The sequence below is a fragment of the Lagenorhynchus albirostris genome, chromosome 10 (genome assembly GCF_949774975.1).
Source record: "Lagenorhynchus albirostris chromosome 10, mLagAlb1.1, whole genome shotgun sequence".
In the NCBI taxonomy this organism is placed as follows: Eukaryota; Metazoa; Chordata; class Mammalia; order Artiodactyla; family Delphinidae; genus Lagenorhynchus; species Lagenorhynchus albirostris.
In genome coordinates this window covers 5,268,739-5,292,127 of record NC_083104.1, presented here as the reverse complement: position 1 = coordinate 5,292,127, position 23,389 = coordinate 5,268,739, and the positions used below count along the sequence as shown (strand labels likewise).

At 37.5% G+C, this 23,389-nt stretch overlaps 1 protein-coding gene across 5 annotated transcripts in view; it reads left to right on the top strand.

Annotated features, from left to right (window-relative positions):
* The window catches only part of PPARG (peroxisome proliferator activated receptor gamma), a 171,860-nt gene that overhangs the window by 84,239 nt on the left and 64,232 nt on the right, over nucleotides 1-23,389 (top strand). The window contains exon 1 of one of the 5 annotated variants that reach the window (XM_060161138.1): nucleotides 17,869-18,005. The exons of the other annotated variants lie outside the window; for them this stretch is intronic. Coding sequence (XP_060017121.1) covers nucleotides 17,924-18,005 — 82 coding nt within the window. The 5' untranslated portion in view covers nucleotides 17,869-17,923. Of the gene's footprint in view, nucleotides 1-17,868; nucleotides 18,006-23,389 lie in introns of those variants that run through there. 5 annotated transcript variants of the gene reach the window in all.

Here is a 23,389-nt window from a genome sequence, read left to right as displayed (position 1 = left end):
TTTTTCCAGAAGGTGGGCATGTGAAATGTTGATGAACTGGGATGTACATTGTTCTCGGTAAATTGAGTTTCTGGTCAACTCAGTCAACCAGAAACCCCTTTTCATTTCTGGTTATGTAAAATCCTTCTTAAACACAGTAAGCCATTTTTCTGTCTTGGTAATTATTGTGGGATGAAATAAAATTTAAATAGAATTTAGGTAACTCTGAATTGATGATTCAGGAACTCTTAATGTCTTAGTTTCATTTTGAATAGCAAATAATATTTTACCGAAGATATAGAAAATACTGAAGATTATCTCCAGAAATGCTCTGGAAGCTGCTTTTAAAAACAAGTCACTTTTTAACTGCCTTTTTTATCTTAGCATTTGTCCATTTTTTCTAAAGGTATAGGAACAACTTTCAGTACATCAAGAGCTTTTGATAGTTGATGAAAATTATATTGCATTTATTTTTATGTGGATGTTTAATTATATAATTCTAACCTAGTAGAACCAGGTATATCAGTAGATTCCTCAGCGTTGTTAATTTCATCGGCATGTGTACTCTTTGATCACTGGCCCCATATGTAATGCAGCTATTTCAGAGTCATTCTGCTGACATTACAGATATGCATATGCGGGCAGTAAAGAGCAATGTGAAAAGTTACATCTATATCAGGTTTGCGTAAACTAAGTCATGAGGCAGCTGCCCAGGGGATCTTTCCAATGGTAATAATACCAAAGTGAATCTTTTAATAAATTAAAATACCCTTTAAAATGTGGTGTGGGGAGAAGGAAACTAATATCTGTGGTTACTCTGTGCCAAGCAGTTCTAAGTGCTTTGCATACGTTATTTCTTTCAATCCTCACGACAATTCTGTTTTACAAATGAGGCCACTGAGACTTAAAGAAGTTAAGTACTTTGCCCAATGTTACACCCCGGTACGTGGTGATACTGCGATTCTAATTGAAGTTTATCTCATTTTAAAGCGAGTATTCTTTCCATTTACACCTCTACTCCTCCCTGGAAGTCAGGAGACCTATAGTCTAGCTCCTGCCACATCCTCTAACTATGTAACCTTGGATAAGCCACCTACCATACTCCTGTACAGCACGATAATGTTTGCATTCACTCTCTCCCAGACAGACTTCTGCTCTTTCCCCTTGTCTAGAATGCTCCTCACTTCCTGTCCAGGTGTTCATTCATGCATCATTAGTCCATTCATCAGTGGGTCAGACAAAAATAGTGTTTATCCATACAATAATTGTGGTTCTCTGACATAGCTATGAATAGATATATCCATAGCGTTATAGGCTATAGATACGTGGTCGCTGTTTTTCAGAAGGCATGCTCTCGTCTTATCTACATCTTGCTCATGTGTAAGCCATAGCTGAAATCCCATTTCTTCCATGAACCATCCCATCTTGATACTCTCTTCTGAGTCCCTGTGAAATTGAGTCATTTTCCCATGTATTTGGCAAGTCACCAGGTGCTACCTTGTGACACCTCGTCTATCATTGGCTGGAATTCTTATTCACATCATGAATCATTACTTAACTTTTCACCTGTTTGCAGCTTGTTTCTCCAACAAGATATGAATTCCTTAAGGGCAGGCTGAGACTTCTCTGTATTTCCCACCGTGTATTGTAAATAGCAAAGTTTTTGACTGGGTTCACCCAACAAATGTTTGTTGATTTGTATTAAAGTTTTTAAGTTCAGATTTTACTTCCTGGTCACCTGATCTTGGCCAAGTCACATAGCTTCCTTGAGCCTCAGTTTTCAATAAAATGGAAATAATTCCTACCTCTCAAGATTAAATAAATAATATATGGAAAAATGCTTTGGGCACTTTAAAAGACCATACAAGCCTTATATATTTATTATACTTCGTGGTGGAAAGTCACCCTATCCTGAATTCCTCCAATAGGTCCTTCATGTCCCAACATTTACTTTTAACTGTTCACTTGATCTGCTTTTATCTCCCTTGTCCTACCATATTGCTCTTTACAGTTTAACATCTTTATTTGCTCTAAGCGTAGTTCTAAACTTTTTCTCCTTTATTTTGGGTATTCCCAAATCTTAGTCTTATTTACGACTGTGGATGTAAATGAACTGTCCTCAGACTGCCTTATCTGATGGGTCACAAGGTCCATCAGATTAATGGGTCCTCACACTGAAAAACTGGAAGTAATAGAAATTACTGTTAATTTTCTTTCAAGGTAGCTTAATCCATTCACTTGCAGTTTCAGATTGATGTAAAGGATTTGTTGTTAGGAACGTGATATTGAGATTTTTTTAATCTATATTAGAACTTTGTATATTCTCCAAAGTATATGTTAGGACTGGTACCATCCAAGCCTGTGTTGCCTTAGGTCGTGTTTATGGAACCTTGGCAAACTTAGTAAGAACCCCCAAGTACAGTAATTTCAATAGCTAAATCTTATGATTAAGATTTCCCAAGTGTTAAGAATTTACTGAATTGAGTTATTCTGGTCTTTGCTACTTTCGGTGCTTTGGTCAATTGTAGCCATCAAACCAAACTTTATTTTACTCTCTTCATTGAAGTAAGCTTTTTTGAGCATTTAAAAATTTTTTAATAGGATCATTGTTTCCTCTAGCTTTTCTAGAGTGTGGTTCCTACGTGGGTAATGTCTGTCCATCTCTTGGAAACATTGGAATAAATATATTGACTACTGTTATTGTTATTTATGTTGAAAGATATTAAAATGAGATTTGTAATCCAAATGGGCATTACTTACTTCACATCTGGTTCCTTGAAAAGTGGCCAGCTGCAACAATTCTTAATGCAAGACAGCCTGGGGCAAAACCTTTGCAATTCCCACCCTCCTTTGCAAAACAACTGCCCTGTGTGAACCTTTAACACGAAAAAAGAATAAAGAAACAAAGAAAATTTACTTCACATTTAATTATAAATTTCCAATAAAAGTGTGAATATAATTCCTACATTTAAGAGCTAGCAACCATTGGAAGTGGAAGACAATGTGAAAAAAACACTATGGCAGCATCGACCTAGTTTTTAGTTGTCAGGACCAAAGACATGAAACCTATCTCCTCTCTTTAAATCTCCTCACTTTGCTTAATTTTAAAGTGATTATATGTCGTAGTGGCCTAGTGACAGTGTCGTAGTGACAGTCTCAGCTTATGCCTTTTGCCCTGTTTCACTCTTCAAAGTGCTCCAGGTTGGGCAATCAAATATATGGTCATTTTATTGAATCCCTGAGACACTAATCAGGAAGGCTAAGGAGTGGGAATGATGAGAACGAATTAAAGGGACAGTGATCTTCAGGTTGAGGCCGTGCTGAAACCAGAAGGTTGCTGATCAGCATTCTCAGTAAAGAAGGTGAAAGCTGAGCTAGGAATTGATTTGTGAACACATTCTGAACATCACAAGATCCACCAGATTAATGCTGGTTGCTCTTAGGGAGCGTGGACAGGCGGAGGACAAGAACCAGGTCAGGAGCTTGTGGTATCTTTTATGCAACACCAACAACGTTAGACTTCCTGTCTGAGGTTTTCCAAGTTGAGTCTCTCATCTCTTGACATTCTTTGAGGAGTAGTGATACTGGTAGCTAGTAGGAAGACTTCAAAGGAAAAAATAGATGGAAGATAATAGTTGTTTAGAAAAATAGAAACACATTATTCTTGATAACTTTCATCTTCTTTGAAAAGCTTAGCTGAACATTTCTGCCATTTACCTTAATAATCTACTTAGAAATGTAATTGTATCAACTATAAAAGGCTTGCTTTTGATATTCTCTTTTAAAGAGTCCTCAGGATTTGACAGCTGTTTTTTTAATACTCAATTGTTGCACAGTGTCATTATTTGACTTAAAATAACTTTTTAAATTCTAAGAGTAATAGCTACTATTGAAAAAGATGCAGAAAAATATAAAGCAAAAAATAAGTACTCATAATCCTGTCACCCTGAAGTAACTAATGTTAACACTATAGTATAGTTCCTTTCAACTTTCTTACACATATATATTTTTAAATGTTTATTCAATGAAGGTCTTAAATTATAACCTTACGGAAAATGCTTTTAGTATTCTGGTAACAATAGGAAAATAATATCTTACGTTTACATAGAGCTTTAAAACGTGTAAAGTTCTTTTATATAGTAACATATTTAACCCTAATAATATCCCCGTAAGGCAAGGCAGATATTACTTCCTCTTTTACATATGGGGAAATTGAAGCTCAGAAGTGCTCAGTGATTTGCCCAAAGACATTGGTAAGTAGTAGAGCCTTGATTAGAACCCTGGGCTCCTTCATAGTCCAAGACTCTTTCTATGTACAACTTGAGAAATTAATTATACTAGAACTTTTAAGTCCTCCAAAACAGAATCAGGTCTAAAGAACTAATTATGAGAAACTGATTCTTCAGCTGGGAAAAGAAAGTAAGGAAGAGGAGTGTTGTGTTTGAAGAATGGCCTTTAGGTTTGTAGAGGGGCAGTATTCAAAGAATGATAACCATCTTTCTTAGAACCTCTTCTGAAAGTAAAACAAGGGGGCTGCGCTTCTTGGGGACATATGAGTTTGGGGTAGGGAACTTTCCTGAAGGCCTTTGAAAAGATGGTGTACTATCTGTTCGGAATTAACAGTCAATCAAGTCTTGAACCTCTAATGCTATATTAAAAACAATAAATGAAATAAAAGGCATACCCTCTTAATGTTTTCAAAGGACTTAACAGAATACCTGGAGGAATAAAACAAACATATGAAACAACTTAGCTGTAAGTTATGTGGTCTTGACTCTGTGTATAATGAGTTATTAGGCATAAGAACTAATGAATTGGCATTCAAACAGCATTTACTTTGCGCCTATCAAGAAAAACATATCATTAAGTGTTGTATCATACATAAGATCAGGAAGCCAGAAACAAGTCCTGGTGGATGACAGAAAATAGGAATATACACATTCATTTGCACTTTAATAAAACCGCTCAACATTTATTGAGCACCTACTGTATACCACAGGTACATAGGAGTGAGTAGATACATCCTTTTGAATAGAACTTAAGATATGTGTTAGGAAATAGTGAACAATAAGGTGAGTGAGTGGGTGGGTGTATGGGCAGATGGTAGCAATAATACCATTAACTTGTTAATAATCGGTTAGGCATGATTCTGATTAGGGACAAGAGTTTACAATAGATGAGCTCTTAACCCTTAAAATACATTGAATGGAAGAGTTAACATAAAATATTAGAAGTCATCTAATCTACTCTCCTTTCCTTGTCTCAACTTTATAAATGGGGAATTAAGACCAGAGCCATTGTGACTTGCTAAGTTCATAAATGGAGTTAGTGGCAGAACTGAAGGTTGGACGCTGGTCTTCTGTTTTTTTCCAGTTACACTATTCTGCCTCTTGACTCTTGAATTTAGCTAAACATCTTTTCCTTCTCCCTTATGCCAACTGTATGAATACCAGATCTTAGATCCTAAATTAAAGGTTTGGATTGTAATCATTACTCAGTCATCAGTAGAAAAATATGATATAAAAAATGAATCTGTTTCATGTCTCAATCTCAGTAGATGTCTTATTTATAAAATGGCTAAAGGGTCAATGAGATTAACAGTATACAACCTGTAATAAATGTTTTGTAGCCATGGCAGTGACAAGCCTATATTTTAGACCCAGCTCTATCACTAACTAGCTGTATAATTTTGCGTAAGTCCTGTCACCTCTTTTTTCTTTATTTATAAAATGAGAGGCTTAGAAACTCTTTAAAGTTTGGTTCAGTTATTTTATATAGCTGTATCTTATTACTACTTGAGTAAAGCACAGACTTCTTTTAAGGAAAAAAATTTCTTACGATTCTCAGTGTTCACATAATTTTTATTATAATGTAACTGAAATTTGCTCAAAACTAATTATAAATTGTTTACGCCTATAGCTCTTATATGCAACCAAAACAAATTAAATAACATGTTTAAAACCCCTTAACATTCAAATTAACAGTCCAAAATGGAAATGACTGCTATAACACATGCTTTTGGGGGTTCTACACCCTGTGCTTCTCAATGCTGTGTATATGATTAAGTTCTCCCTCTACTTTTCTCTTGTTGGACTCTTCTGTGAAACAGTCCTTCCTACAGTATTAATAGGTCTCATTTGACCTTCACTTAACTCCAGTGAATCACTTACATATAAAAAGTCTACCTTTGTCCTTCCGTCCTTAACCCTGGACAACTAAAGTAGTAGTACTGGGAACCAATGAAATCGTAAATACAAACTGTGGCACTGAACTGATAGTAAGTATTCAGTTAAAAGAAAAAAGCATCCAGATAATCTAAAATATGCATTTTTACAAATTTTCTGTCATTAAAATGAAAGAAAAATTGAAAATGTAGGATTAAAAACTTTTAATCAAAAAATTGAAACAATTTAAATGTCCATTAACTGAATGGATAGACAAAATATGGTATACTCATACACAGCCTGGCCTCGATTATTCAGCAATAAGAAGGAACTTACTACAGATACATGCTACAAATGGATCAAAAACATTATGCTAAGTGAAAAATCCAGACAGAAGAGATCATGTATTGTATGATTCCATTTATACAAATCACCCAATGAAAGCAAATCTGTAAAGGTAGAAAGTAGATTAGTGGCTGCCTGGGGGAGGTGGGAACTGGGATTGATTGTAAATCAGCATGAGAGATCTTATTAGGTGATGAAAATGTTCTAAAACTGATTTATGGTGATTGTTGCAAAACTCAGTAAATTTACTAAAATTTATTGAATTGTACACTTGAAATGAACTTTATGATATATAAAATATACCTCAATAAAGTTGTTTTTAAAAAGCTTTTATAAAGCTTTTCTTCTAGGACTTCTTAAGACTATACATCTATGGATATCCCTCCCCAGAGTAAGGAGACCAGTTGAAAATATATTGGTTTAGTGGAATTAGAGAGAGGGTTCAGTAATTAGGATATCAGGGATTCTAGCTTTGACTTTGTCACTAACTCTCTGTTATCTTGGGCAAGGCCTTGGGCAAGTCACTTAACCTGTCTGTACCTTGGTTTCTCCCACCATAAATGAAAAGGGTTTAGGTTAAATGTTCTTTAAGACTTCCTGCAGAAATGACAATCTCATGTTCACATTTCTACTATCTATGAATACCATACGGTTTCTCAATCCCCTATTTATCCCCCCTTCCAAATGATCTTTTCAAAGCTCCTTTAATCAGCTTGGCATATTGCTTGTCTCAGTAATTCTGGATCACTAAAACTTCCTGACCTCAATGCATAGGTCTTTCGGGTGCACAATTCCCAAAATGTTTATCTGAAAGCTCTGTAGGAGACTGAATGTGGTTATCATTCATTAATCTCCCAGGGGCTATGTTCTCATCTTCTGTAATAACTCTCTTATGGAAGCTCTCCCATAGATAGCAGTACACATCCCCTTCAGGCAGTACATGAAAGAAACAATGGAATCATCCTATTAAATTACAGAGAATGAGAATCTGGCCCATTGTTTTCTTCTGCTGCCTAAGGAAGAAGTTGTACTCTTTGGATCGCCATAAAGATTTTGGCTTGTCCACCTCCTTGGATTCCCAAGTAACAATTAAGCAATCTGGCCTTCTTCCCACTTCTCATTTCAGTGTGTAAGATATTTGTCAACTTGCCCAGAAGGACTTTAGGCGTTTTGTGCTCTTCATCTGAGTGTGTGCAATAGATAAATAAAGACATAATTAGAAGGAAGACTGAGTTAAGACTCAGTTTTATTTTGATTGGGGGAGGGCATACTTATTTTAGAATTGAAAAAGTGGTTTCTTGTCTGTCTTCATATTTTAGTCTTTCCCTCCTTCCCTTTGTGTTCAATAAGATGATTCTGAATGTTTAAAAATGAAAAGTTTATTAAAATGGAGCTCATGTTTGTAAATATAAAAACGTAGCATCTGGGCTTCCCTGGTGCCGCAGTGGCTGAGAGTCCGCCTGCCAATTCAGGGGACACGGGTTCGTGCCCCGGTCCGGGAAGATCCCACATGCCGCGGAAAGGCTGCGCCCGTGAGCCATGGCCGCTGAGCCTGCGTGTCCAGAAAAAAAAAAAAAAACACGTAGCATCTTACTTCCTAGAGCTTAGTGTATCTGAAGAAAACCACCCTTGGAGTGCAGAGAACAAACTAGGTGGTTGGAATGTGGTTTAATTAGTCCACAAACCTGTCAGGAATCTTAGACTCCCTTCCTAAAGCTATGCTGACACACAACATAACTATGGAGGAACCAGTTAACTTTGTATTCTACTTATTCCCTATACATTAGGAACAACCACTTGCTAAAAACTGAAAATCACTATTAATGGAAATTGTTAGGTGAAACTGAAGCCTTAGTTATATTATTAGGGGTTGATAAGTGGTTTTGTATATGCAATAAAAAGAAAAAGGATTAGAGATCTGAAGAACCAAGGGATTGATGTCTTGGTTGTAACTGTCATAGGACCAAAGATAACAGAGAAAAGTGTAGCTAAAATAAAATTCTCTAAAAATAATTGAAGAAAAGAAACTTAGATATGTCAGTATTTTATGATATGAGCATCCAGTGAACAGAAGAAACAGGTATGCCTAACCAAGAAATTTTGGTATTGAAGATATCTACCTTTTTAATAACAGAGAACAAATTAAACATTTATTCTTCCTTTGCAATAGGAACTATATTTCAGGGTATCCACATTGCGTTAGTTCTCAATGAAAAGCTCTACCTCATAGAAAAATGCCAGCTAATAAATGTAGGAGGAGTGATAGAATTAGAAAGACTTCATTTCATAAACTCAAAGCATTGATTCAGGCAAAGATTATTAAGTGTGTTATAACCTTTAGGTAAGTGATTGGTGCAACTGAATATCCTTATAATTACATAGTAACAGCACACAGCTTACTTTCTAGGTGCAAGAAGAAAAAAGTAACCCTACAATATTATCATCATTCTAAATTAATAATTGATCTTAGCATCACTAACAGTCAGTCATATACCATGTCTCTGATGTGATGGAATAGGAAGCATAGAACCTCACCTATGTTACATTAAAATAGAAAATGTTTCACCTGAATCCACACACCCTTAGATATAACATCCAGCTTGTGGGAAACACGGGGATAGAGAAGCAAGCTAAATGATCCCACAAGAAAACAGTCAGACAAATCCACAGGGTAAGACATTCTACGTGATAAACTGGTCTGATCTTTTCAGTTAGTCAGTGGCCTTAAAATTAAGGCAAGCCAGGGGTGGGGGAGCATGGCTATACTAGATTTTAAAAGACTTAAGGGACATACAGCCAAATGGATATCAACATCTTGGGTGAGATTCAGGTTTGGAACAAACCAGTTATAAAGAACATTCGGGGTCAACTGGGAAAATTTAAATATGGACTGGGTATTGTTTGAAATGAAACTTTACTAAAATGGAAAGATGGAGGTTACAGACTTTAAAAAGCAGGTTACCACCAGTAAGCGCCATATCTCATTTTTACTAAAAAGCACAAATACTATGTGTATAGGTACATATGTGTACACATGTATTTACTTACGATCATACATATGCCCAGAAAAAGATCCACTTAGATGAACCCTAACAGTTCAACAGTGATAATCTCTGCGTAGTAGAAATACAATGATTTTATTTTTACCAGTCTGTATTTTTAAATTTTCAACAATGAACGTGGATTGGTTCTGTAAAAATAAAACGTACTTAAAGATAAAAAAAGTTTTCATATAGACAAGCAACAGTGTTTCCTGTCCTTTAAGGAAAATTAAAATAAAATATTTCCATTGAGGAAGAAAGGTGAAAAGACTAGAAAACAATTTAGTATCTTTCAAAAACATCTGACAGTGGGTCTTGTCTGTAAAGTTTTGTCTATTTGTCTTTAGTCAACATGTTGTAAAGAGTCAAACAGAGCGTTTGAATTCAAACTCTGTCACTTTACAAGAGTTTTTGCTTTGGGCATGTCACTTTATCTCTCCAAGCCTCTGTTTTCTCATCTAAAAGAGTGGTTGTGAGAATTAAATATGATTTAAATAAGTCAGTGCCTGGAGCAGAGTGGGCTTTCAAAATTATAATATTATGAATTCTTATCATCAAAAATTTAAATCTTACACGTGACAACTTGTTTAACAAAATAATAACAGTCATCAGCTGACACCCCTGTTACTCTACGTTTTACGAGCATAAGTATGTTTCACAAAGAAACGGTATATAAGTAGAGTATGGAATCTTCAAAAACAAGTAGGAATTTTAAAAGTTCACTTAGCAATAATAGAACCATTTTATTTATGATAGCCGTTAGAGAATTGATAGAAAAATAAAGATTAACTCTATAGCCAAAAACCATTACCAGGTTCCACATCGAAGCTCCATTCAAGAGCTGCTGTTATTTTCTTGTTTTGCTTTAAAGAACCTCCCAGCATCATTGCGAATTTCAATATAGATGAAAACACAGTACAGCTTTAAGGTACTTTTAAAAAATTATAGTATGAATACCTCACAGTAGAAATTTTCACACAGTAATTTTATTATTTTCGTTAGAGGAACTATGTCAATAGAAAGCACGACTATTTGTACCAGAAGAACCCCAGCCTGCTAGGATGACTCATGAAGGCTAAGCATGAGGCAAAAGGACATTTGTCAGCAGAATGGATTCCTGAATTGATTGATCAGATATCACCAATTTTTAATTACCAAGTTGTTATTGAGCACTTCCTTTGTGAAAAGCACTGTCTCTAAACTCTGTGATCAACTATGGCATTCCCAGGGGTGAATCCTCCAAATTAAGTGACTCACATAGTACAAATGCTTTCGTGCTGATAGACTTCTAACATGATTGTTGGCATTAAGAAAAATTGATTAGAACAATTTACTTGAACGTTTTATTGCATCATTTTAATGAGATAGAGCACAGTTTGGAGCTTTGGACTGGGAATGAAGAAACCTGATTTCTAGCTCAAAGTCTGCTACTAATTATCTGAGTAATTCCTTGGGCAAATCATTTGATTTCTCTGGAACCCATTTTCCTTGTAAAAAATTAAGAGTTTGAATATATTAATCTCCCTAGTATTAAGTTATATGAGTCTGTGATCTCAAAAGTCCTTGTATTTCCTTTAGGACGGTCACAAAACTGGTAAATTGCTTATTCTACATAAACTAAACTTGCCTATAGCTCTGTGGCTCTAAGCTTGCTTTAGGATTGTGGGGTTTTAGTGTGGTTTACCCATGATGGGATATCTTACCTAGGGAATCTCCATATAACTGATCTTGAAAAATTAATTAATAAAATCTGAACAATGAAGAAGATACATGTTATAGAAGTTTGGGATTTCCCACAACTTAGATATGGGTCATTTGATAATATCACCCATGGTATTTTATTATGCTTAGAAACCAAATTGCTGGAGAATTTCAAATATTACATTGCAAACACAGGTTAACATAGTTTAGGTGGTATGTCTTTGGTTCAAAGGTATAATGACTTGAAAAGTGTCTAGTTGATCCCTAGAAAGTGGTTAGACAGGTTAGGGTTGTTTTTTTGTTTTTTTTGTTGTTTTTTTCAGGCATTACAAGCAAGTTAACTTTTGAAGGGGGAAAAAAAAAAGGAAGTTTCCAGATAAAAGTGCCTTTTGTGCTGTACCTAATTAGCCACCGGGTATGAAAAGGAAGAAGTAACTTGGGATTAGAACATGAATAAGAATACAGTATACAGAATTTCCATTACACTTTAAATAAATGAATTACAGGCATACTGGTAAGTATTTCCACGTTAGAACCCAAAGGACTTAAAGGATTATTCAGTTTTGCAGAAAGACTTTCTCATTCTAGAGATGAGAAGTGTGAACCCAAAGAGTTGACACAAGTCTGAACCCATATAAGAACCTAAAACCTAGGTTTTCTGGCTCCAGTTTCAGTGTGTTTTTCCATAGATTACATTGCTTCAGGGTGAAGAAGACCTTTTAAAATGCCAAATACACATCTGCTGGAGTTATTGGCTACAAGCTAACATCATTTCAAGTTAATTTTCTTTCAATCAAAATGGTATATTAGCTTAACATATTAATCCTGTAGAGAAAATATGTTACTGTTTGCAATTCTGAACCAAATTACAGTTTTTGATTAAAGAAGAATGGATTGTACCTTCAAAAAAAAAATGACCCAGGTGTGATCAATGGCGGCCTTCCTTTGTCTCTTTCCGTGGAAATCCTGGGCTTGCTGGAATGGTTGTGGTAGAATTTACATGTTAGGATACAGGATTGTTTGTTCTTTACATGTTAGGTTACAGGATTGTTTGTCTGTGGTAGAATTTACATGTTAGGATTCAGGATGTGTCCCACTGGAACATCATTTCTCCCATGTTGTGTTCCCTGTGACTATGGAGAAACCCTGAATTTATGCACCCCCCAGTAGAAGGTGGGGTTCTGAGCCAACTTTAGTTGCACTAGGAAAAGACAGCAGTCCTGGGCAGGGGGAAGTGAGCTTTTCAGTAGCCGTTCTGGTTGTTGGCAGTTAAGTGGCTTTCTTTGGAGGACCATCGGGAAATGTCAGTCTTTTCAGAACAAGAAGAAAATTGAAGGTGTTGTCAGTTCCTGAGGTGTCTGAACTCCTTGAATGATCGGTGTGAGACAGATGTGTCAGGCAGCTGTCCTCTCATCGTTCTCATCAGCAACAAAAGCAATAAACACACGCTTTATGCCAACTAGGGAGACTGTGCAAGGCCTGAGGGATGCCCACAGGCATTAGGGAGGGAGCTCCTGACCTTTTAGGACCTAAGGTGAGTGGTCATAGCGCTTGTAGCATGAAATGAAGCAAGTTTTTAAATGGGGCTATAGCAAAAGAAAAGAATACTATATGCACCATTCTAACTTGTACTAACATAGCTTGTTTTACAGAAAAGGAAAAGAAAGCAATTAAAGCAGTTTTTAAAATTCAAATTCAATCTAGAGAATGAAATTTCATTAATGAAATTTAATCTAAATTTAACTTATAGCCCCCCAAAACAGGGTTTTACATAGATTCAGAGAACAGATTGGTGGTTACCAGAGGGAAAAGGAGGTTGAGGGGAGGGCAAAATGGGTAAAGGGGGTCAATTGTATGGTGACAGATAGAAAACTAGACTTTTGGCAGTGAGCATGCTATAGTGTATACAGAAGTGGAAACATAGTGCTGTACACGTGAAACTTATATAATGTTATCAACTAATGTTACCTCGATAAAAAAAGAGCAAGGTTTTAATTAGTTTTCGAGAGTAATGTGACATGAAAAATATTCTATTGTATGGGAATATTTGATGTAAATCATTCTAAACACTGAATAATACTTTTAATAAAACTTCATATGGATATAATACCATGATTTTGTTAATTATACATTTTTAGACATTCTCTTTTTGTCATGGAATCATTTATAGCTGTTATTACTCTAGTTGCCTTCTCTAAATGTACTAAAATTTTGGGAGTATTTTGGCTGAGTAATACTCAGATTCTTTTGGTCAAAGACAGTTTCATAAATAATACTGAAGACCAAATACTGAAGAGTAGCCTTCTCAAATACCAAATTGTCCATTTTTTTTAATGTCATAAACTAGGATAGCATTAAGCTTTTCATCCTCCCCTTATATCATCATTCCTGATTATCCCCATTCTTCCTCCTGCTGATGGTGTGTACTGTACCCACAATCACATCCATACCGCTATGTCATCAAAGTCCAAGGGGAGACGATCTTCTTCTTACCTCTACATGGCACAGAACCCAATATTCCTCAATAGAGGAAGCTGGGTTAGATTTTGTGCAATTGCATAAGGAAGGTGGCCTTCTTCCACTCCTCCTGACTCTGGAAAATTACCAAGGACTATGCTTCAAAGAGGGTTCCCCATAGGATGGAAGGCAATAGACTTCTATATAGAGGTACCCTTCAGTACCTCTAGAGGTATCAATGCAAAGTGCTGATAACCAGTTGGTGTACAAAACACCTAGACATGGTCTAAAGCTCCAGGACCTTACATAACAGTCCCATTCACGGCATGCTCTTTTATGCATCTTATTATAATATCCTTCAAATTTTGATATTATAAAGAATAAGATACTGGGGGAATCTTAAGACCTTGAAGATAAAGAAATTCACTTGCATGTCGAAACTCTCATAAATTTTCTGGTGATCACATACTGTGTTGTCTGATGGTAACGGTAAGTAAATATATTATTTATGATATCAGCACATGCTAATTGACCTTCAATGTTAAGTAAGCTAAACTGTCACTCTTTTAGGTATATTTGGATAATTTTGATAAATATCGTTAAATGTGAACTCACTGAGGATGGGAACCTTGGCTTATGAACGTATTATCTCCTATGCCTAGAATAATACCTGGCACTTAGTAGGTATTTCATGAACATCTGAGGGATGCATGAGTGCATAGCTGTAAAATAAAACGTAATGCCTTTTCAATATCTAAGCACAAAACAGCTGTGTAATTAGATACAAATGAGATTGGCTCAGTTTATTTTTGTCCATTTTAATTTGTGAGCAAGTTGTTTCTTAAGTGACCCAGTGCTACAGTGTGATAGGACAGAACATGATCACTAACATAACAAATATGATTAAACAATCTATATTATGTAAGTATTTTGTTAGTAACTTGGGGTACTTTCTATATTGCTTGATGTGTTGTCAAGAGTTTAAGCAACACTTATTGCTCCTGCTATGTGCCAGGCTCTATTAAAACTGTAATTTTTGTCTACTGAGTTTTTAAACTCCACCATATAAGAACACATCCATCTTGTTCATCAAGCCAGCACCTAGCTCCACGCCTGCCAATTTAGTGTGATATATTGCCAATAAATATTTGTTGAATAAATAAATGAATGGAAAACAGTGAATAGGTCAGGTTTTTGCTTTCAAGTAGTATCGTCTAGGGGAGAAGGGTTGACAGATTGTGGTGCTGTAAGAGTCGGTAGTGTTAGGTTCAGGTGCTATGGAATAATTAGCTGTTAAAAATAATTTTATGTTTGAATAGCTGAAGCACGCTGTCAGAACTATTAGAGGCTTACAAGTTCTAGTGACACAGGACATAGGCCAAGTTGAATGGTGTCTGAGAAGAAAAAAAAAAAAGAATAGAAGTAACAGTAGGTGAAGAATCCAGAAATGAGTCCCTTTGATGATCGCTGGAAAGAATGAATACTACAGAACTCGAGAACTAGGTGATACTGTCAGCCTCAGAAACAAAACTCAGACGATCCTCAGGTAGAATTATGTGGCATGAATGAGCTACACGGTCATTGAGGAAATGTGGGAATGAGAGAGAGAAGGGCATTGAGAAACTCCCCACACCCCCTCCATAGCCATAGATACTGAAAAGTGAATAACAGTTACTCATTGATGTTCCTTGAAAGAGTGAACATATTTTCCCCTGAAGTCACCCTATACTCTATCCCTGTTGCACCTGATTTATTAAAAGCGGTGATTTAGACACTTGTAAGAGTGGGAGTTGGTGAAAGCCAATAGTAAACTGGCCTGAGAGTTAGATTCAAGTTCCGGCTGTGCCCGTCCCTAGCTGTTCCACCTGGAGAATTTACTTGTCATTTAGGGGCCTCATTTTCTCATCGTATTAATAGAGCCTTAGACCACAAAGGGCTTCTCTCACTCAAAAATGGCTATCATTCTGCAAACTTTATCATTCTTATAATCTATCATAATCTTAAGAACATTTTAATAAAGTTGTTCATTTTTTTTAAATTAGAGAGGGGTTTCCCTGGTGGCGCAGTGGTTGAGAGTCCGCCTGCCGATGCAGGGGACACGGGTTCGTGCCCCGGTCTGGGAAGATCCCACATGCCGCGGAGCAGCTGGGCCCGTGAGCCATGGCCGCTGAGCTTGTGCTTCCGGAGCCTGTGCTCCGCAGCGGGAGAGGCCACAGCGGTGGGAGGCCCACGTACCGCAAAAAATAAATAAATAAATAAATAAAATTAGAGAGACTTTGGAATCAGAAGGCAAGAATGAGGTGATGATAGGGAATTGGGTGAGATACTGCCACTTAATAGGAATAAAGCTGAAATTTGCCTTTCAGACTCAAACACATCTTGGGACATTGAGTAGGAGTATCTGTAGGCAGAATGGGGCTTAAAATTTTGTTCTGTTTTATTAACAAGAAGGAAAGTGTTCTTGACTTTAATCATTTATTTTTATCTATCATAAATTCAACCAAGAATCTTGGATTAACACACCTTTAAATATGTCATTGTGCGAAATTTCCCATTGAGAGGAAAAGAGAAACTCCTTTATGGAGAATTCAAAGTGAATATAGAAAAAACTAGTTCTACGCAACTATAATTCCCCCAGTCATTTGGACTGTCAAGAAACTTGCTTTAGTAGTGGGAAGCAGCTGCATAGCACAGGGAGATCAGCTTGGTGCTTTGAGACCACCTAGAAGGGTGGGATAGGGAGGGTGGGAGGGAGATGCAAGAGGGAGGGGATATGGGGATATACATATATATATATATATATAGCTGATTCACTTTGTTATACAGCAGCAACTAACACAACAATGTAAAGCAATTATACTCCAATAAAGATGTTAAAAAAAAAGAACCTTGCTTTAATTTGAATTACCTTAATAAAGGTGTTTTGGTTTTTAAAGGTTTATACACTATGTAATTGCCCAACTCTACACTTTATTCTGCACTGTGGAGACCCAGTTAAGTGTTCTTCCCACTGAGCTGTTGCTCCATGACTGACAAGGAAGTCCCTTGCAGGATGACTAGTTACTCAATGTAGATGAATCAGATATGTATTTCTTCCACTTGGGGAATATTGGGATGAGTGTGTTCAGAGATTTGTTGCCATCTGATATACTGCCCTATGTGGGGCATCTTTTTAAATCCATAAGTCACTGCAGTTCTATGAGGCCACTTATGTGACAGGAGGAGGCCTGCTCCCACATTGAGGTTTGGCACAGCTAGTGTTTCTCTTTGCCAAAAAGGGCAAAGGCCTTGAGCAAGAAGCCAGCTTTTTCCTGATTACAAAACTGACCACAATTCCTCGCCAACCTATCAGTGTAAGTCCGCTTTTTTTTTTTTTTTCTGGTAATGCATTATTCCTCTCAGGGAGAACTCCACTTTTTTCATTATGGTAGGGAATTTATTGTTTCAGCATTAACCGATGTTCAGACATCAGCTGATGTATTTGCTATTGATGGATAAACTTAATAATTAAGTTTTCAAAAAGCAGACCCTGATATACAAAATCTAAGCCATAGCTGGACCTGCCTCCAGTCTCTTAACTCTTTAATTTTATGGAATTTGGATAGCTTTCAGCATCATTTTTTACATACTTTACAAAGTAGTAGAATAAATACCTTAGAACATTTTAGTAGCTGATAGCAAATTTTAAAATATGATCACATTCTTGAATTCAGATGTTTTCTTCAGATATCAGATAATGTGATTATAGATTCAACCAGGGATTGGCAGACAGAAAAAAGCTTTGTCCAAGTTAAGTTTATTTCATAACCCAGAGATGTAAAGCTTTCCATTTAAGAAGCAATTGAATATTGAAAAATCTCTTCACTCCAAGAGTTCTAAATACTGTACTGCTGCTCGCTTGCGCCCCTCACAAGACACGGAACATGAGGGTCACTGGCGAGACGGTGTGGCAATGTTTTCCTTGTAATGTACAAAGTCTTGCCAAAGCAGTGAACAAGATTATGACACAACATTCTGTCACAGCTGGTCTCCAACAGGAGGGTGCCAGCCAATTCAGGCCTGGTCCTTTGTGAGTTTATTCCCACCTCCCCCAAATATTTGGAAACTGATGTCTTGACTCATTGGTGCGTTCACAAGTTCTACTACCACAAATCTTTTTCTTTTAACGGATTGGACTTTTGCAAGAAATAGACAAATATCAGTGTGAATCACAGCAAACTCCTCTTCCATGCTGTGATGGGTGAAACTCTGGGAGATTCTCTTATTGACCCAGAGAGTGATTCCTTCGCTGACACACTGTCTGCAAGCACTTCACAAGGTAAAGTGAATTCCAGATACGGCTGTTGGGATACTTCGGGCATCATGGAAGGGTGAAATTGTTCTTGTAGTTTGTTTTCCAAGTGATGTTTGTTCTAATACAATGGTGTGTATAGTTCAGTATTTTGATGCTTCGTTTGCTACTACTGTGTTCACTTATAAGCATATTTAGAACGTCTTAGAAAACCTAAATTAATCCTTATTTTATCTCTGTGCATGACTCCTGTGCCCTGAATTTTAAGCATTAAAGGTATATTTATATTTTTTAAAATCCTATTCATTTTTTTAAATTGGGGTATAGTTGTTTTACAATGTTGTGTTAGTTTCTGCTGTACAGTGAACCAGCTATATGGATACATATATCTCCTCTTTTTTGGATTTCCTTCCCATTTAGGTCACCACAGAGCACTGAGTAGAGTCCCCTATGCTATACAACAGGTTCTCATTAGTTATTTTATACGTAATAGTGTATATATGTCAATCCCAATCTCCCAATTCATCCCACCCTCCCCTTTCCCACCTTGGTGTCCATACGTTTGTTCTCTGTGTCTGTGTCTGTATTTCTGCCTTGCAGACAGGTTCATCTGTACGATTTTTCTAGATTCCACATATATGCGCTAATATGCGATATTTGTTTTTCTCTTGCTGACTTACTTCACTCTGTATGACAGTCTCTAGGTCCATCCACCTATTTATTTTTATTTCCTGGGTTTATATATGTTTCCCCCAAATACCTAAGGTCTTTTTAGAATACCAGAAGAGTCACTTTCCTGCTTGTAGCCTTCTGTGTTACCTGTCTCTCATAGCAGTGTTTATCCCTCTCACAGCATTTATTCATCTTAAAGTACTCTTTGCACGTTTCTGCTCTACTTTGAAATCTAGATACTTGCATGTACATTTTATCTGTCCCAAAGAATTGTAAGGTTCCTGAGTGTAGGACCAAGTTGTATTTTTCTTTGTATTTCTTAGGGTGTGAAGCATAGTGCCTAAGGCTTTGTAGAATCGTGTGGGGACCTTGAGAAGGTCTAAGTGTTGCAATTTACACATAAAGAAAATGAGGCCCCTAATGCCTGTCGTATGCTAAGTAAATGATTATTACTTTTGTTCGGTTATGAAAGATTCCGATACTTCATTTTCAGTATTCCTTTCTTGGCCGTTGCAAGATGTAAGTTCTTATTTCTGTAGCTCCTTCTACTGGAGCGTATTAGCACAGCTGATTCTGTTTTGTACTGTTTTGTACGTGTTTCTATATTTCTGGGCATTGTCTTCTCACAGATGCCACATAAAAATAGGTTGTGTTAACTAGTCTGATTCATGTTTTACAATACAGGTGCTAAAGCATTAAAATTAAGTTGCTTAATTGTTGAAATGGATGGCTTTAACATTTTGATTTTCAGTTTTTCTGGAAGCCTGAACTTTGAACATATTGATCACAAATTTTTAAAACATCAAGCTTTTTAAAAATTAAGAGAAAATATTCCATGAAATACCATTTCGTTTTCTTATGATGACTGGACTCAATGTATGTTTCTATCATCTGAGTCTCTTAAATAGGAGTTTAGTTTCATTATATTATATAAAAGTCTGTTACTCTGTTTTTCTATAAGCCATAAGAAGTATTGCTATCTTTCTCCGGTTTTTCGTTTATGCTGCATCAGGGCAGAATGTCCTAGCTATACTGTAAAATAATTCTTGAGTCAAAATTTGATAGTTTTGTCTGTTTGAAAAGGATATGTCCAGAATGCAGTACAACAAATGTTTTAGGTTAACTGGGGCAAGTACTGTTTATGGTAAGGGATAGTTATGGGTTTCAAGTTAGTTTTCATCCTGTGCTAATCTCTTTATTTTTATGCCTTGAATTTTCCCTGGATTTAATTTGTTTGACTCTCAAATCCCCTTCAAAAGAATAACCCAGTACTTTTCTTCTTCATTAACATGGTACAGAATAGAATTATTAGCAGTTAAGAAATTATATATTGTGCCAATCATTTAACTGTTGAGTTATATGGTCTCTGATTACTCCTTATTCGTAAATGTTTTTCTGTTAAAAATATGAGTTCCTTAAGGCCAAAGACCTGTGATTGTAAGCATTTATATTTTGTAGGTGACCACTAAATACTCCACCGTTGCCAAAACAAACTTGAAAACAAATTGGGAATCTGGTCATCGTTAGCTAATTGAGGCCAGCAGAGGTGAAACACTGCAGAGATTAGGTACTTGGCCTCAATACAGGAATTCATCTGTATCACAGGCAAAGGGGAATAGGGATGTTGCAAGGAGCTGAGTGCTGCTACTGAAGACAGAGTGGCTCGTTGAGTGTGAATGATCCAGATGTCCAGCCATATTGGTCCCATTCATGAAACTAAAAACTCCACTGTGTGTAGCCACTGTGCCCAAAGGGGACTTCTATACGTTTTCCTGGGCTTCATTATCACTGTGACTCTCTTTATCTTACTTCCCTTTCTGTTTTCATCATGAGCTTTTCAAGGAACCCCAAGTAACCCCATGCTGGCTCTGAAACCATTTCCACTAGAGAAATTGGCAAGATTGAAGGGAAGCTCCATAAACTTAAGCTGAATATGCCTCCCACTTTTAGTGCCAGACTCAGTCCTGTGTGAATTCTCTAATTTTAAATTGTTGCACCAGAGCATTGAAAGATGATGACACGCTTGTCCTTTGGAGCTGGTTGAGCAATGGAAGTGTGCCTTAGAGACATGACAAATGCTGCAATAGATGATTCTTTGAAATGAGAGTCTCTCCTGAGAGAGGAGTGAGTGATTGATTGGCCGCCATTTCTATTGAGGGAGACAAACTGTGGCTGTGTGACTCCAGGCAGCTGTGTACTTGGAAGCATTTAGATAATTGACCCAAGTCTTTACCTTTCCAGAAGTTTGAGGGGACCCATGTAGTATCAGGGAATGTAACTCCTGAACTTGTCTTGGCCACATACTTTCTGTGTGAATTTAAGCAAGTCACTTATCCTCTCTACCCTCTGTTTGCACATATATTAACAGAAAACACAGGGCTATTGTGAGGATTAAATGACACAGTAGTTGCGAAAGCACACCGGACAGCCTGTATAGAGTTTATTGGCCTGGCCTTGTAGTATTAATCACTTGTGGATAGAATGGAAGACATATAATATTCTAAATGTGAAGCATTTTAAGGAACATGGTGGGGAAATCAGCAGGATTCCTTAGGAATCAAAGCAAGTGGCAGTTTTGAGTGAGACGAGGCCTCTGCATGAGCTCCCGTGAATGTTTTGGTGAGGAAATGATCAGACGTAGAGAAAGCATCATGTCTGATGTTTTTAAACGGGGGAATTACCTCCCACTTTTATTAACATTTATCCATGAAAAGATTGAGTATCCAAAAGTTAAGTCATTCTTTGTGCCTAAATGAGAGCGATGATTATGTTTTCTTCTGACAATGAAAATTGCCTTAGATGATCATGTTCTCCGTATGATGAATTGCTACCCGACGGCAATTATCCATATAAACTGTTAATTGCGGTGTAAAACATGGGTCGTTAAGTGAAGAACAGTTTTTATACCTCTGATGGAGGTCGTCGTAGATTATGACCTTTGTCAGCATTCTCACTTCCACCTTGAATGAGATGAGCTGGAGGAAATTCTGAAATCATCGTAGCTCTTAGTAAGGTATGTATTCTTCGTGTCAGAGGAAATCTGACCAAAGTAGATTTCTTAGTTATATTCAAGCAACAGAACAGACACAAAGTGCCTATTACCTTAGCTTCCTTTGGATACCCTGAATTCGGCATTAGAAAGTTGTCCAGAAAATGCCTCGTGTCCACCTACCACTGTTGAGTATTTGTGAAAATATGTGGTAGAAAATGAATCAGACTCGTCTGAGTGGGAGTTAGTTTCTGTAAAGCTCTACGAGATTCACGTTTTTGGTAGACAATTTTGCACCTGTAACTAATTTAGAGACACAGACATTGCACATGTATTTGATAGCAACTGCTATTCAACTTTTATAACCTGGGAATTAAGATCACGTGGCTGCTTGAGAACACAGTTTTTGAGACCCACGTAATTTTTTTTTTGAGTAAGGGATTGCCAGCACAAGATTGAGGTTCCCACAAGTGGCGAATGGTTTGCATTAGAAAGATTTAAAACAGCCAACTGTCAATTACCTACATGTAAATTATGCCTCATTACCTCATGCCAGGATTTCTGTATGGCCTTCTAGCAGAGCTAAATGAGAAACTCTCGGCCAGCCAATCCAATCTGCCAGATAAGTGGTCCTAAAAGCCTGTCTTTCTTACCCGTTTTCTAATACGTGTTGAGCACCTGCAATATATACAAGGCACCAGTGTGAACACTGGCATTCAGAGCTCTTTGTATTCTGCTTCCACCTCATGTACCTTATTTCCCTCCACACCCCAGAGACTGGCCTGCCATGCTCTTAGTAGACTAACATCATTGTCCCAAGAACAAGCCACACTCACTCTTGCCTCCAAAACTAACATGTCCTGGAAGGCCTCTCCTAATTCCTCCTCCTGTTCCAATTCTCTCTGTCCTTCAAGGTCAGATTCAAGTAATGTCTGCCCTCTGAATACCTTACCGTTAATCGCTCTCCCTCTCCCCTGCAGGAATATGTGTCTTCTCCCCACTCCACTGCCAGCATCTGATACAGGCTACCCACTGTCCCTTGCCTGGAGGGCTGTCCCAGTCTCTTGACAGGTTTTCCTGCCTCTGCCCCCAACAACCTAGTCTCAACCCAGCATCCAGAGGGATCACGTTAAAATGGAAGTCAGGTCTGTCCCTCTGCTCACAACCCTGCAGTGACTCCCCTTCTCCTGACACGTAAGCCCTGCACCCCACGCCGTCAGCGTCCACCCCTCCCCTCTCTCCAGACACACTGGCCTCCTTGCCGTTCCTCCCATGTTTCACACTTGCTCCTGCCTTAGTGCTTTCACTCGAGTTCTTGCGTCTTCTGGGAACCCTCTTCCTCTGACATCTTGGCTGACTCTCAGCTGCTTCTAATCACTGCCCAGCTCTCACCTTCGAGTGAGAACTGCCTTGACCCCCTGTTGAATTATCTGTCCTCCCCACTGCCCTTCCGCTCCCCCCTGCTCTACATTTGCTTATTTCTAAGCAGTCCTCAACTTCTAGCCTGCCATATAATTTATTTGTTCATCGTTTTTATTGTTTATTTTATTTATTTTTTTAAAATTTATTTACTTATTTATTTTTGGCTGTGTTGGGTCTTCGTTGCTGCACGCGGGCTTTCTCTAGTTGCGGCGAGCGGGGGCTACTCTTCCGTTGCGGTGCGCAGACTTACTGCGCTGGCTTCTCCTGTTGCGGAGCACAGGCTGTAGGCGCAGGGGCTTCAGTAGTTGTGGCACGTGGGCTCAGTACT